At 36.5% G+C, this 17,514-nt stretch overlaps 1 protein-coding gene across 1 annotated transcript in view; it reads left to right on the forward strand.

Annotated features, from left to right (window-relative positions):
* The first annotated feature begins 3,621 nt into the window (after positions 1–3,621).
* Positions 3,622–17,514, forward strand: part of LOC137252164 (uncharacterized) — a 57,504-nt gene continuing 43,611 nt past the window's right edge. Inside the window, exons 1-2 of the mRNA XM_067787504.1 lie at positions 3,622–3,735; positions 3,793–4,567. Of these exons, the coding sequence (XP_067643605.1) occupies positions 3,682–3,735; positions 3,793–4,567 (829 nt within the window). The 5' untranslated portion in view covers positions 3,622–3,681. The remainder of the gene's footprint in view (positions 3,736–3,792; positions 4,568–17,514) is intronic.

A 17,514-nucleotide genomic window follows, 5' to 3' on the forward strand; every position in this document is an offset into this window, starting at 1 on the left:
AGCATTATTTTGAAAATCAGTTTCATTTAAGCAAGCTTGGTTGTGAAGTACTTTAACAAAGGCCATTTTGCATTATTAAATATTGAAGTTATTTATTCAACAGTTTAGTGATTCGAACTTAGCAGAAGGTTGCAAATAAGAGGATTTGCAGTAAATTCGTTACAATATGAATAGTTAGAGTTAAATATAAACAAATCTAAGTGAAATTTACATTTGGATTTAATTAATTAGTCAAATATTGTAACGCTTTCAAATCACAGTGAAAACCAAATATTCTTTTGAATTTTGAGTAAATCGGACCTAGGACATAATAGTTAACATTATTTAGTGTATTGGGCCTATCTTACATGTCTGACGTTCCAGGTTCTGTGGTCAAAATGGACTGGTTGCATCGGGAATTTACATTTACAAAACTTGTTTTTAGTGATAACTTTTGAATGCGAAATAATATTTACTCCTCCTTCGAACTAATAATATTTACACTAAAACAAGTATTTTTATCTTTTTCCCCATAATTTTTGAAGGCATTTCTACAGTTGTAGGTCAAACTAAAGTTTATACCTATATGACACTACTTTATTTTCATGTATTTTTTCTTGTATTTTATCTTCGTCACACTCCCTCCTAATACGGCTTCAGTACTGGTGCAAGTGTGTAAACTATATTTGAAAAAAGTAACGAAATACAAGGAAAATACATTCTAGTTCATTAAAAACAAACGAGCCAGTTTTTATTTCGATAGGTTTTTTGTCATTCGGCCGTTTTTTTCTTTATTTTTTTCTGACACATGAATTTTTTTTTAGTTTGAAATTTTGGTGCATAAAAACACAATTAAAATCAACTTTCTTGTGAAAAAAGTGAACCATTAGTGACCGAAGTGATTTTCGCGTGTTATTTGCATTGTTTTTATTGTTAAAAGTGTTAATGTAAAAATAAAATGTAAAACATGAACAAAAACATGTTAAGCTCACTAATTTTGGGGAAATAGTGGTCTCGCTTTTTCGTGATAGAAATTGTTTTTGTGTTTTGAAGTTCCGATAAAGTTTCGTCAGTTTTTTAGTTTGGAATCCAAGCAAAAAGAAAGTAGTGTCATATATGCTTTACTGAAAATTTTGGCCCGTTTTTCGTTTTAGCTGGCACATTTTTTGTTCTGGTACCCTCTTCAGCTGGCGCGAGGGATTTATCTGTGATTGTTGCCAGCACAAATTTGAGATAAATCCCTCCTGAGAGTGAGAAAAATAAGAGTGTTTCGTATCAAGTCATCTTTGCCTCTGGTGGCCATAATGTATAACATTTAGCTGAACCAGTTGCGATGAATAGTGGATACGCATAGAATACATAGAATTAGTGTAGAGAGTGAAACATACACATATATTTCAGCTACATCTGAGTATAATACGTATTGAAATTTAGTAGTACAAATTTTATGCGCAGCAATTTCACAGGCGTATTTAAAGTTTGACGCTTAGTAGTCCATATAAAGTTTAAGCGTAAACGTCTATAGATGTAGTGAAAAACACGCCTAGTGGCACAGTCGGAAACTAAAGAAAATCTATACGTTCTCAGTTCTCCGACCATTGCAATTCATGTAAATTGTAAGATATGAGCCAATTCCTTGGCTTCCAATATGCAATTTGAATAAATCATACCACATACGGCTAATAGAAGACCAAGTGAATTGTCTGGGTGTATAACTTAACAATGCCAACACCCCATTAAGCGAAAACTATCGTCTACCGTATATAGAAAATATAATAAATATCAAAAGATTAACGTAAATGTCTTTCTTATCACCAAATTTGCCTTCAAACCAGAGCTGTAAAAAGATTGAATTAATTGAGTGTGCATTCTCTCAGCCATTGTGAATGATAACTAAGTGTGATATCTTATCTGTCAACTGTCTGACAGGATGTTCAATATGACTACTTTTTAGCGTTTTGACAGGGTGTTCAATATGGCGGCGCCTATTTTCAGCGGGTGATAGAAAGAGATACAGAATGAGACAGCGATAGTCAATTACAAATCAGGTGAACCAATCTCTTTGGAATTTTGACGTCTATGCAGAAGATATCACACTTAGTTATCATTCACAATGCTCTCAGCATTCTTTTAAAAAATTGCGATTTTTTGGTTGCATATTATAAATCTCCATTCCTGAATGACTCAAAATACTTTAACTCAAAGCTAAAGGGTGTGTGTTATTGAATGGTAAAATATAATTCAATATAGAGTGTGAATGTAGGAAACATTCCCAATCTTTAAATACTTTTTCGCCAAGGTTATTTTTTGGTATACTTTCATTGCCCTCAGAGATGTTAAATCAATTTAGGAGTTAGTTTAGTGCAAAAAAGGCGTAAAATTTATCAATAGAAATAATAGCCCCAACTAATTATTCAAGTAGTTTAAAATTTAAGAATTCATGAGCTTAATACCAACTTATAATATTTGAATATTCAATCATTATTTTTGAAAAGAGAGAAACATTTACCGGCATACTGCGATTTTAGCAACTTGCAAACTCACAAACCAGTATAGATACAGTATTTGACCATAAACCGCTAGGACGAATATATGAACGAACTTAAGAGCTTTTATAATATATAACTTTCAATTGTTTAATCAACAATTGAGGACGTTGAAATGTAGATTAGTAATTTTTCATGTAAGCCTTTTATATGGCACATTGGCAACACTTATTTAGAACGATGACAATTTTCGGAACAGGGATGTTGAAATCTTTGTCATTTGCCTTTATTATTATTAAATTTTTAGGAAAACTTCAACAAGAATAATTTTCCAGTTAACTTCTTTGTGCTTTATTACCATTTAAATTTCGAAAAAACTGGTCATTACGGGCAATAATTAAATTTTTGTGTAGATATTTTGAAGTTGCTTTAATTAAATGCAACCATGTGATATTTGAGCGGGTTTTGTGCATGTACGACATTTTTCATAACTGATTGGTACTAGAAAAGTGTGTGCACACTCAGCAAAGGCTGCATTCATTTGAATGCTTATTCTGTGTTGAAAAATGTTTGTGTTTCATTCAATAACTTCAATCTTTCTTCGATGAGTTCGGGAATACATGAAGAATGGTTTAACTTTTAAGCCACATTCCTTAACAAGGAATGAATGAATGAAGAGCAAGCATTCTTAAATCAATGATTTAAAATTTCAAATGATGGCACAGTTTTACAGCTCTGTTTCAAACATGCTTTAATACATTTTTTCAGCAGAAAAATTGTGCTTTGAATGCTTCATTGCCATATGGCTATTCAGATCCTCGCCTTAAAAGTGCGTGCACACTAAGCGACGCGACATATAGCGACAAAATATTCTTTGTATGCTATGCACACATAGCGACAGTCGGACGACACGACACGACCAAGTTGACCAATTAGATTAGGCAAAAGTGCCGCGATTATTTTGTGGAATGTGTCGCTACGTGTCGCGTCGCTTAGTTTGCACGCACTTTAAAACACAACGGTTAAAGTTCAAGCTCCTCGAATAAATCCATCTGCGCCGCCCTTTATTGTTTTTGATACTTTTAAGGATTTAGTCAGAAAAAGTACGGGAAAAGACCTAGTAGCTCTTTGCACAGCTGATCTATACATCATCTGTTTACGTTCAATTTTTTTCTTTCCAAAAAACACGACACGGAAAAGTGAAAAAGTGCGAATTATGAACGAGGGAGTTATCTCCAGCTATGAGAACTACTTTAGTGGTTCGGGTCTGGTAAGCTCATCCATGCGAATCAGTATTCTTTACACTTAAGCTATGTTACATTTATAGCCCGCAGATTTGGCTGCTGAAATGGCAATGACAACCTCAATACATGCATCACTCGAAGCGGATTTTCAACATAAAGACTTATCCTCCCACCATATACAACATCAAAATTCACGACGATTTCAGCATCATCATCATTCCTCAACGTTTAACAATTCATTCGTGACACCAGGTGATGTTACAATACATACAGTTAATAATGCTACGCAAATGAATTACGTCTGCAACAATAATAGTGCTGTACCGAATGCTAGTCATAATGTTCCAGCAAATGTATTTACACAAATTCCTTTTGTACAAATTCATACGACCGATGTGCAACCACAGAGTGCATTTAATAGTACACGCTTTCGACGTAATGCCACTAATAACCATGAGATAAAAGCAGAACCAATCAAATCTGAAAATGCAGAAACTGCTAAAGACCGTATAAATGCAACACCTACACCACCAGCAACAACAATAGGTACGCAACAGCGCTCTGATAGTAATACATCACAAAATTCCATTCAAAATGAAAATATATGCACGAATAATAAAGATTTAGATTTAGATGGTAATAGCAGTGAAATAGTTACAAATGTGGGAAGTAGTGATAATATGTCAACCTGTGCTCCCGAAGGCAATACATTTGTATTTCCAAATATATATAGATGTCAATGTTGTGCTTTTATAAGTTTGAATGAAAGTGGATTACAGCTGCATTTGGAAGCAATACACCAGGGAAATTTTAATGCATGTGAAAACGCATTAAACCGTGTTGCAATTCATTGTCCGGGTAAGTCTGCTTTAATAAATATATATCTTACAAAAATGAAATTGGACAAAAAAAAAAAAAAGAGAATAACGAGAAGTTGCATGCGCAACCCAGGTTGACAATTGGGTTTGGAGAAGATATATATTGCGCTGGCAACCTGAAGGTTGCGCTACACAGCCCTTTGAATCTGGTATTTTAGTCGCCTCTTACGACAGGTATACCTACCGCGAGTATATTCTGACACCCTAACCCGCTGGGGAATTAGTAATTTATATGCTGGCTTCTTATCTTCCATATGTTATAAATTATTTCGTTATGTGAGGATTCAAATTTGAAATGTGATACGATCGACTAACAGTAATTTGAACCTGTTATAATTCATCGGCTTCTTATATTTAATTTGAAATTATATATGTAGATAATTAATACTATGAGTCAAAAAAATGTGATATGCAACGATCTTAATTGACCTGATAGGACATCATCTAATGTTTTTTGGCCTGAGTTTATTTAATACAAGCTTATGCCCGTGGGTTGCAGGCTACGCGTAATTGGCATTGGGTGGAAGATGAGTTGGTAAGATTGACTTCTGCTACAGCTAATGACTTTTGTTGTATGATACCTTCATATTTGTAACAGGACTCCCCTCGCGTAGGTTAGGTTGACAATTGGGTTGCAGATGCTCTGAAGATCTAAAGGTTTGTATTGTAAGAAATAGGAATTTTGCCATAATCAATTTCAAGCAGTTGTTTAGCAAAAGCTGCTGCTGAAGTGTTTCCGCCAAAAAGCGCTCTCATATTTCTAAAGAGAGTAAATTTTTTTACGTCGCTGCATGAAAAACCACGCATTTACTTCATCTGCGGCTGTTCCATCAAGTAAAAGGAAAGCACCACCCTTTTGATGATCATTACACCTCAAATCCTTTAGGGTTCGGTCTAAAAATTGCAGCGACTGTTTATGAGTCATCGTGCACACATCCCGCACACTCACTTTGGCATCACCGTCTGCTTATGTTGCACATCGGCCTATCAGATGTTTGCGGACAGTGGTAATATAAATGCGGAGTGAGCAGTACGTCTACCACACAAAGGATATCCGCGGTAACTGAGGAAGCAACTGCCATCGTGATTTCCCTTTTTTGCTCTTACATCATTTAATATCAAATTTAGCAGAAATGTTTTTTTCCGGTTCCTCCAGGCGTATGCAACAATACCAACCCTAAAGGTAACAAACCCCAAAAGAATACTAACTCTGCGATAAAACTTTACATGTTGAAATAATCAAAGTTTTTACGGCAGCCATAGTTCTGAAAAATCCCATTTGCCTTGTTTTTTTTTTTCAATTCCATATATTAATCTGCTGTTAGGACTTAACGTCATATAGCTCCTTACCAATTTTCATTATTCTACCATTACTAAATCCAGAAATATGCAGTATGAAATGGGAGGTGCCACGCCCCTTCTTACTCACATCTTACTTTCTTAGTGGTGTTAGGGATTGATCTCATATAACTCTTTACTGAATTTCAATGTTCTTGAATGAATACTTCCAGCGTTATGCTGTATCAAATATTCCGTTTGTATGGTAGGTGCCACACCCTTTTTTATATTGAATTTATGTTTAGCCTATGACCATCCTTGGAAGGGTTCTAGTGGGTGATTCCCGATTTATACCTACGTAAAACATACATTATTTTGAATTTTATATATATTGTTAAGAATATTAGCAAAACTAAGGGGTGCTGCTGTCTCTAAGCCGATGCTAAGCAGTGACGTGAATTCACATCCATAGATCAATCACTATGTATCTACATAAACGAAACAATAATTGCGTCTACACATATGTACCATGTACGTATACGAGCAGCAGAGAGTAAATGCACAAACACATGCATATATCTGAGATACTCCTATAAGTATGCAATGAGACAAACTATAAAATTGTGCAATTGTAGTTACAGCTGAGAAGTTTGAGAGCTACTGGACTAGTAGATTCTGGAAGCGCCTAGAAGATGCGAAGGTTGAAATCAAAGAGTATAAAAGGCGGCAATTGTAGAGGCGCTGGGATTCAGTTTGATTTGAGTTGTCAAGCAGTTTCGACTAAGACGCTACCTATCGAGCAAGAGCAGTATTATTTTGAATAGTAGAGTTTCATTTGAGCTATCAATCAGTTTGGTTATTAAGCAAGCTATTCGTTGCACAGTTTGAGTGTTATTGTGAAGTACTTTAATAAAGGCCATTTTGCATTATTACAAATTGGAGTTATTTATTCAACAGTTTAGTGATTCGAACTTAGCAGAGGATTACAAATAAGAGGATTTGCAAGTAAATTCGTTACAATTGGTGTCAGAAGAGGAATTGTTGAATAAATTCCAGAGGACAACAAGGACATGGCAAAGTTCAGTGAATTGAAGATCCAGCAACTAAAGAAGGAGTTGGAGAGCCGTGGATTGAATACAAGCGGCATTAAACTCGAACTTCAGGCACCGCTACGAGAGGCAATGGAAGCAGAAGTTATTGATGTGGACGAGTATGTCTTTTATCCTGATGGGGACGAGACAACAACAAAAATTGAAGAGAAAAACGAAACATCGCAGACAGTTACGAGCACAGACTTGAACATGATTTTGGCTGCAATATCTGCTCAAACATCGACAATGTCATCTCAACTAGAAGAACAGAAAACGTATATGTCATCACAGATGGAATCCCAAGAGACACGAATAACATCGAAGATTGAAGCACAAGAAACGCGTATGTCAGAAATGTCGACACAGATAACATCCAAGATGGAAACACAGCTCGAAGAACAGAAGACATATATGACATCCCAACTGGAAGAGCAGAAGGCATATATAGCATCCCAACTGGAATCACAGGAGGCACGTATTTCAGATATGACGTCGCAAGTATTACCTCAACTGGAAGACCAAAAGACATATATGACATCTCAATTGGAAGCGCAAGAGGCACGTATATCTGAAATGTCGGCAGAAATTTTGGAACAGGTATCATCAAAACTGGAAGCGCAGGATGCAAAAATGGCTCAATTTCAGGCAGAAGTAGATGATTTAAAAGGTCGTATGAAGCAGTTACAACTAAATCGCCCAGCTGTTTCAGCCAGCAATCCAAAGGTAAAAACACCATCCTTTGACGGTTCTGTTCCTTTCCAGGTGTTTAAGATGCAGTTTGAGAAGACCGCAGCAGTGAACAACTGGAGTGCTGAAGATAAAGTTGCTGCACTATTCGTGCCTTTGAAAGGATCTGCTGCTGAAATCCTACAGACTATTCCCGAGGGAGAGCGGAACAACTACGAAACATTGATGAGCGCTCTAGAGAGGCGATACGGAAGCGAACACAGGAAGCAGATATACCAAATGGAGTTGCTGAACCGCTTCCAGAGGCCTGGTGAAATATTGCAAGAGTTTACGTCGAATATTGAAAGGCTAGCACATTTAGCGAATGCGGACGCACCCGTGGAATATACTGAAAGGGTAAAGATTCAAAGCTTTATAAATGGCATACGGGACGTCGAAACAAAGCGAGCTACATACACAAACCCAAAGCCGACATTCGCAGAAACGGTGTCACAAGCTCTAATTCAGGAAACAGCGTCGCTTCTGTGTAAGCCAGTGTTCAAAGCACGCCGTGTGGAAGTAGAAAGGTCAGAGTGGGTAGACGCAATATTGGAGGCGCTGAAAGGATCGCAAAAGCGGATTGAAAAAGTTATCAAATGCTTCAAATGCGGGAAGTCCGGTCACATTGCACGTCATTGCGATCTTGGTCCTAATAGTTCCAACAATGTGGGTGGCCGTAAACGCAAAGCTGGAGGAGATGAGCAAGAGAAAGTAAGAGGTAGAGATCGAGAGCTAGATCCAGCTATTGAATGCCCTGTGATATCTGTGTTGCAAATTGGTAGAAAATCGAGCAGTCTTACCGTCAGAGGGAATGTGGATGGTAAAGAACGCGTACTGACTGTAGATACGGGCGCATCTCATTCCTTGATCCGATCTGACTTGGTCAACAGGAGAATAAAACCGTTACCTGTAGCAAAGTTGCGTACGGTCACTGGCGAGTATAACCAAGTTCAGGGAGAAGTGATATGTGAAGTCTTGATTGGAAAGGTCACGGTTCTACACAAATTCGTTGTGGCGAAGATCGTTGAAGAAGTCATATTGGGAGTGGACTTCTTGGTTGACCATGACATCAAGATCGATATGCAGAGAAGGGTGATGCGTTATGAGAACCAGGATATACCACTTAACTTCAGTTTGCGGAAAGGATTCAGTAGTAATCGAGTACTGGTGGAGAAGACTTGACAAAAACCACGGAAGTCAAAGGCAAAGGTTAATAGGTCGAATGGGCCAAATAAAGCAAAACCAAAAGTACCTGCGAGAGAAACACTGGCATTGACAAAACCTAAAAGACGCAGGAAAACGGAGCAACGAATTTCCGAGAAAGAATGCGAGGGTAGTTTCAAGCCGGAGCGCACTACTGTTGTGAAATGTGGGAACGATACTGATTATGCGAAGCCAATGCGTCAAGCGTAAGCTCTACAAAGTAGTTCATTGGCCAAGCAACAGAGTGCGAGGGAACGATCCAGGATAATGAGTAGTAAGATGAAACACAGGTACGACAAGGAAAATGATTTGGAAGGTTTCCGGGAGGGAGATTTGGTACTGCTATACAACCCTCACCGGCGGAAAGGTGTTCCATCCAAATATCGGTGCAGTTGGGAAGGCCCGCACAGAGTTGTGAAGACGATCAGTGATGTCGTCTACCGCATACAAAGCATTGAGAAACCACGGAGTAGAAGAGTGGTACATTTGGAGATGCTAGCGACGTTTAGATCGGGAGATTTGTCTGATCGGGACGATCAGACTTAGGTGGAGGGCAGTGTTACGAATATTAGCAAAACTAAGGGGTGCTGCTGTTTCTAAGCCAATGCTAAGCAGTGACGTGAATTCACATCCATAGATCAATCACTATGTATCTACATAAACGAAACAATAATTGCGTCTACACATATGTACCATGTACGTATACGAGCAGCGGAGAGTCAATGCACAAACACATGCATATATCTGAGATACTCCTATAAGTATGCAATGAGACAAACTATAAAATTGTGTGTAGTTACAGGTGAGAAGTTTGAGAGCTACTGGACTAGTAGATTCTGGAAGCGCCTAGAAGATGCGAAGGTTGAAATCAAAGAGTATAAAAGGCGGCAATTGTAGAGGCGCTGGGATTCAGGTTGATTTGAGTTGTCAAGCAGTTTCGACTAAGACGCTATCTAGCGAGCAGGAGCAGTATTATTTTGAATAGTAGAGTTTCATTTGGGCTATCAATCAGTTTGGTTATTAAGCAAGCTATTCGTTGCACAGTTTGAGTGTTATTGTGAAGTACTTTAATAAAGGCCATTTTGCATTATTACAAATTGGAGTTATTTATTCAACAGTTTAGTGATTCCAACTTAGCAGAGGATTGCAAATAAGAGGATTTGCAAGTAAATTCGTTACATGATATAGAGAGAAGATGTAGATAGACCGAAATTAACAAAAAATTTTAACGGCGGCAGATTACTAAAGGTACAAAAGGAATAAGAGCCAAAATCAACTCTGTAGTCAAACTTTAGCTGTTAAAATAACCTAAGTTTGTACGGCAGCCATAGTTCTGAAAAATCCCATTTGTAGGGAAGGTGCCACGCCCCCTTTTCCCCAATTCCACGTTTTACTGGAGGTGTTAGGACTTAACGTCATATAGCTCCTTAGCAATTTTCATTATCCTACCATTACTACATCCAGAGATATGCAGTATGATATATTCCATTTGTATGGGAGGTGCCACGCCCCCTTCTCCCTCACCGCACATTTTCTTGGTTGTATTAAGGATTGACTTCATATAACTCCTTACTGAATTTCAATGTTCTAGCATGAATACCTTCAGAGTTATGCAGTATCAAAGAATCCATTTGTATGGCAGGTGCCAAGCCCCTTTTATATATCGAAATTATTTTTAGCCTATTACCATCCCTGGAAGGTTTCCAGTGGGTGGTGAAAATTTGGTTGTGTTCGGTCTATCCGTTTAGGACGCAACCCGATCTATACCTACATACATACATAATTTGAATTTTATATATGGGGTATTTCATCCCATTTTGACCAATTTTGAACCAGACCCGTTTAGAATTGGCTGAAAGTTTTTCTTCTTTTTCTAGCTTACGAAAGACGTTTTTCAGAACTTTTTCAAATTTTTTCATCCAACTCAAAAAAAGTTATGCATTTTTAAAAAAAACACGGTTTTTGTTTTCAAAATGCTATAACTTTTTCAAAAATTGACCGTTTGGGATCTTTTTTTTTTTTTTAAAATTTGTTTTTAAATGTACTTTTCGGAAAAAATACAAAAAAATGTTTAAAGTTTTTTTTTAATTCTTCAGTTTTTCGATATTTTTCGAATTTCGCCATTAATTTTTCTCATAAAAAACGTCAATCAATTCTGCAATCATCCCCACTAATCCCGGAGTGGGCCGATTTTTTTTTATATTTTTTTTTATTTAATTGAAAAAAAATTTTTCAAAAATAAAATTTTTTTTTTATCAATTTTATTTATATAACAAAAAAATGTAAGAAAATGATTTTTAAGTAGTCTTTTATTTATATATTATGGTAATCTACGATTAAAATAACCAGGATTAATGACTGACACAGTAAACATGTTATTTTAATCGTAGATTACCATAATATATAAAGAAAATAATACTTAAAAATCATTTTATTACATTTTTTTGTTATATAAATAAAATTGATAAAAAAAAAATTTTATAATTGATAAAAAAAAAATTTTATAATTGAAAATTTTTTTTTTCAATTAAATACAAAAAAATATAAAAAATCGGCCAACTCCGGGATTAGGTGCAGAATAGATTGAAGTTTTTTATGAGAAAAAAAAATGGCGAAATTCGAAAAATCTCGAAAAACTGAAAAATTAAAAAAAAAACATTGATGATTTTAGTGACCTGTTTTAATCGAATATTGATTTTTTGCCGGCTCAAGGTCCAAAAACCCAATTGAAAAACCAATGTTTTTCGGTTTTTTTTATGCCAATATATTTCGGCTACACTGCGGTAACCTTCCTCAGGGCCACTGAAGACAACATAAAAACATAGAAAACAAACAATTAATATCACATATTTCACTAATAAAAATTACAAATTAACAAAATGTTTACAAACAAAAGTTTTAACAAAAATTCACAATTACATCATTTGACATATACATACATTGCTTGGTGTTTCCGTCTGCACCGTCTAATCAGGTGTTTGCTACTGTCCTATTGTTATTTAGTAAATGACGATACGCATGAGCACATCCATCACAGTCCGTTTTATAGTTCATTCGTATTTTTGTGGGCGTGTTAATTATGTGTAGCATTTCCAATGTGTATCGTTTGTTGTAGTTTTGTTCTTGTGCGAGAATCTCTGCTGCATCGAAGTTTGGTGAGTGCCCACTAGCCGCACAGTGTGTCATGAGTGCAGTTTTCTGAAAATTAACGTGATGACATTGTTTATAATCTGATTTGTGCTGGGACAGTCTCGTTTTTAGTTTTGCTTTTGTTGTGCCTACGTATATACTTTCACAAGCTTCGTTCAAGTTTCCATTACAAGGTATTTTATATACTAAATTACTTTTTTCGGTTGTTGATATTTTTGTTTTTGTTCTGTTGAATATTGTTTTTAATGTGTTAGTCGGTTTGTGTGCTATCTTTACTTTTTCTGTATCAGTGGCCCTGAGGAAGGTTACCGCAGTGTAGCCGAAATATATTGGCATAAAAAAAAACCGAAAAACATTGGTTTTTCAATTGGGTTTTTGGACCTTGAGCCGGCAAAAAATCAATATTTAAAAAAAAAACTTAAAAAAATTTTTTTGTATTTTTTCCTAAAAGTACATTTAAAAACAAATTTTTTTTAAAAATAAAAAGATCCCAAACGGTTAATTTTTGAAAAAGTTATAGCATTTTGAAAACAAAAACGGTGTTTTTTTAAAAATTCATAACCTTTTTTGAGTTGGATGAAAAAAATTGAAAAAATTCTGAAAAACGTCTTTCGTAAGATAGAAAAAGAAGAAAAACTTTCAGCCAATTCTAAAGGGGTCGGGTTCAAAATTGGTCGAAATGGGATGGAATACCCCATACATAGATTGAATTTTATATATATAGATAGATAGTAGATGTGGATAGACTGAAGTTAACAAAAAATTTTAACGGCGGAAGATTACTAAACATCCAAAAGGATAACAGCCAAACAACTCTGTAGTCAAGCTTTAGTTGTTATAATAACCTAAGTTTGTACGGCAGCCATAGTTCTGAAAAATCCCATTTTAAGTAGGTGCCACGCCCCCTTTTCCCCAATTCCACATTTTACTGGAGGTGGTAGGACTTAACCTCATATAGCTTCTTACCAATTTTCATTATCCTACCATTACTACATCCAGAGATATGCAGTATGATAAATTCCATTTATATGGGAGGTGCCACGCCCCCTTTCTCCCTCACCGCACATTTTCTTGGTTGAGTTAAGGGTTGACTTCATATAACTCCTTACTGAATTTCAATGTTTTAGCATGAATACCTTCAGAGTTATGCAGTATCAAAGAATCCATTTGTATGGCAGGTGCCACGCCCGTTTTATATATCGAAATTATTTTTAGCCTATGACCATCCCTGGAAGGTTTCAAGTGGGTTGTGCAAATTTGGTTGTGATCGCTCTATCCGTTTAGCACGCAACCCGATCTATACCAACATACATAATTTGAATTTTATATATACAGATAGATAGATGATGGCATTTGCTGATGTAATCTGCGACTTCTTAAGTGTAATAGATCTTACTAATTCTTTGAATTGGGACATTTTTAGGAACATAACCAATATCATTACTCGGTACGATGTGATATGGTATTATCTCATCTGATATGATATATCATCTAATGTGACTGAACTTAAATAACCTTATGACATCTGCTGTTCCCTTATATAAGCTGATATTATATATTATGACTATAAGACCCGGCACACGTTGTCCTGCCCTAAATTTGCCCTACCTGTATACATTTTAATAAGCTTTTTCCGTCTGAATCTGCCCTCCCCCCTCTTCACTTTTTCCTTATCCTTTTATTCACTCCTACCTCAGTCTTTTTCGCTTCATCTATCTCCATCTTCGTCTCATTCTATCTCTTTCTCATTCTCCTTCTCCTTATCCCTTTTCTCTTCTCTTAATTTCTTCTTATTTTTCTGCATCCCTTATTGCCTGTCCCAGAGGGTGGTATGTATTTTATTCCAGTTCCAGTCCCAGTCCCACTCCGAGTCACAGTCCCAGTCCTAGTCCTAATCCCAGTCCCAGTCCGTCTTGGGATAATATATTACTCTGTACTAAAGCACTCATCAACAGCTTTCATTTGATATCCATATTGTATAAACACTGTCTAGGCATTCACTGGCTCACGTTTTGGCCTATATATCGAGACCCTAGTCAAAATACACACGGGGTGCAAAACAAATTCAAAATCGGTTCAGTAGTTTAGGAGTCCATTGGCCTCAATTGTGTGACACGTGTTTTTTATATATTAAGATAATACCTCTTTTAAACGGTTTTAATTAGGTTGACTTGATAGGCTGCACGGATAGGAAGGCCAGCGCGAATTTTGCAATTAAAATTTAAGTAACTTCCCGATACAAGCTTGAAACTTGGAATATAGTTCAGAACCCGATGCAATTCAATAATAAGAAAAAAATCGCCGCTAGGTGGCGCAGGGATCGAGATATTCACAAAAATCGTATTTGTGGTTAGATTTCGCTCATATTTGGAAAACATAATACATACATGAATAGAAAGCGACCTATGAAAAAAAATTGGCCGCTAGGTGGCGCAAGGATCGAGATATTCACAAAAATCGTATTTGTCTGTCCGATTTGGCTCTTTGAACAAATATTATATACAGTCCGGCAGAAGTGCCATCAAAATACTTTGGAGCACATAAGTTTAAATTTTGCTAGTGAAATTTCAGTATAAAAATTCTAGTCCCGTTAGAAGAGACGTCAGAATACTTTGAAGCACATAAATTCAAATTTTGTTAGTGAAATTTCAGTATAATAAAATAAATAAAAAAAAATTTAAGTTAAACAGTTTTATTGGAAACAATACTTACATTAATTAGTAATAATACTTAAAGATAGAAAATAATTAGGTAGGTCCTAGGTACTAGTCATCATACTTCTCATCAATCTAGGGCGTTGATCAGACAATTAAATAAAGCGTTGTGCGCGTGAAATTTCTGAAAATGTGAGGCGTAGCATAACCTGATTAAGGTTCAGTTGGTCTTACTTATGACCATCAATAGAAATTTGACGCGTCCAACGCTTTTATTTAATTGTCTGATCAACGCCCTAGATTGATGAGGAGTGTGATGACTAGTACCCAGGACCTACCTAATTATTTTCTATCTTTTAGTATCATTACTACTTAATGTAAGTATCGTTTTCAATAAAACCGGTTTGTAAGTATTGTTTTCAATAAACCGGTTTAACTTAAATTTTTTTTAAATTATTTTATTTTCTATCTTTTAGTATTATTACTACTTAATGTAAGTGTTGTTTTCAATAAAACCGTTTAGCTTAAACATTTTTTTTATTTATTTTATTTAAATTATAAATCGACTTCTTAAACTGCATCTTCTTAATTCTTTGGATTTGATATTTTATACGATCTTATATTATCTGATATGACACCATCTAATGTGACTTGACCTGAACTTATATCATGTGATAATATTTGCTGTACACTGAATTATTCCTGATAGTATATTGTCACGGATATTGGCATCACTAAGCTATACCATCACTAAGGCGATGCTAAGGCCATGCCAAGCAGTATTTACGTCAATAATCAAATCATGTATACACATATATAAGGCAGCCGAAAGAGATGTCACACACAGATGCATTTACTTATACGCCTATGTGTACTCGAGAGACTGTAAACTACAAACATTCACATCAATAATTCAATCATTATGTATCTACATAAACGAATAAATAATTGCGTCTACACATATGTACGTATACGAGCATCGGAGCGGCAATGCACAAACACATGCATATATCTTATCTGAGTTGTCACAAGAGAGGGCAATAATTTGTGCACGTAGTTGTGGCTGGCGATTTTGTAGCCGAAACTAACTAGTAAGTTCTGGAAATAGAAGAGCCTAGATGTATGAAGCGTAAACTATAAAAGTGGCGCAAGCGAGTAAAAAAAATTCAGTTTGATTTGAGTTGTCAAGCAGTTGCAATTAAGACGATATCTAGCGAGCAATAGCAGTATTATTTTGAATAGTAGAGTTTCATTGAGCTATCAATCAGTGTGGTTATTTAAGCAAGCTATTCGTTGCACAGTTTGAGTGTTATTGTGAAGTACTTTAATAAAGGCCATTTTGCATTATTACAAATTGGAGTTATTTATTCAACAGTTTAGTGATTCGAACTTAGCAGAGGATTGCAAATAAGAGGATTTGCAGCAAATTCGTTACAATTGGTGTCAGAAGAGAAATTGTTGAATAAATTCCAGAGGACAACAAGGACATGGCAAAGTTCAGTGAATTGAAGATCCAGCAACTAAAGAAGGAGTTGGAGAGCCGTGGATTGAATACAAGCGGCGTTAAACTCGAACTTCAGGCACGGCTACGAGAGGCAATGGAAGCAGAAGGAATTGATGTGGACGAGTATGTCTTTTATCCTGATGAGGACGAGACAACAGCAAAAATTGAAGAGAAAAATGAAACACCGCAGACAATGGCGAACACAGACCTGAACATGATGTTGGCTGCAATATCGGCACAAATGTCCAACATGTCGTCACAATTGGCATCCCAACTGGAATCGCAAAAGACAGAAATAACATCTCAAATGTCATCTCAGCTGGAATCGCAGTCGACACAGATAACATCAAAGATGGAAGAACAAGAGGAGCGCTTATCATTGCAGGTGGCACAAATGTCTTCACAGTTAGAAGCACAGGAAGCAAGGGTAACATCAAAGCTGGAAGCGCAGGATGCAAAAATCGCTCAATTTCAGGCAGAAGTCGATGATTTGAAGGGTCGTATGGAGCAGTTACAATTAAATCGTCCAGCAGTTTCAGCGAGTAATCCAAAGGTAAAAACACCATCCTTTGACGGTTCTGTTCCTTTCCAGGTCTTTAAGCTACAGTTTGGGAAGGCCGCAGCAGTGAACAACTGGAATGTGGAAGATAAAGTTGCCGCACTCTTCGTGGCATTGAAAGGACCAGCTGCCGAAATTTTACAGACTATTCCAGAGTACGAACGGAACAGTTATGACGCATTGATTGCTGCTGTAGAACGGCGATACGGAAGCGAGCACAGGAAACAGATATTTCAAATAGAATTGCAAAACCGCTACCAAAAAGCTAACGAGACTTTCCAGGAGTTTGCTTCGGACATTGAAAGATTGGCTCATCTTGCAAATGCGGATGCACCCGTGGAATACACGGAAAGAGTGAAGATTCAGAGCTTTATAAATGGCATACGGGACGTCGAAACGAAGCGAGCCACATACGCGAACCCAAAGTAAACATTTTCTGAAACGGTATCCCATGCATTGACTCAGGAAACGGCGTCATTATTGAGTAAACCAGCATACAAAGCTCATCGTGTGGAAGTAGAAAGGCCAGAGTGGGTAGATACAATTTTGGAAGCTCTGAAGGGATCACAACAGAAAAATGCCGGAGTTATGAAATGTTTCAAGTGCGGTAACCCAGGTAGTAGCAATTCCAATAGTTCCAACAATGTGGGTGGCCGTAAACGCAGAGCTGAAGGAAACGAGCAAATCTCAAAATCCACTCAATCGTTAAACTAAAGCGAGTCAGCCGCAAGGGGCGATAGCTGGCTCCCTCAATTGAATGCC

The sequence above is a fragment of the Eurosta solidaginis genome, chromosome 5, assembly GCF_040869045.1.
Source record: "Eurosta solidaginis isolate ZX-2024a chromosome 5, ASM4086904v1, whole genome shotgun sequence".
Lineage (NCBI taxonomy): Eukaryota > Metazoa > Arthropoda > Insecta > Diptera > Tephritidae > Eurosta > Eurosta solidaginis.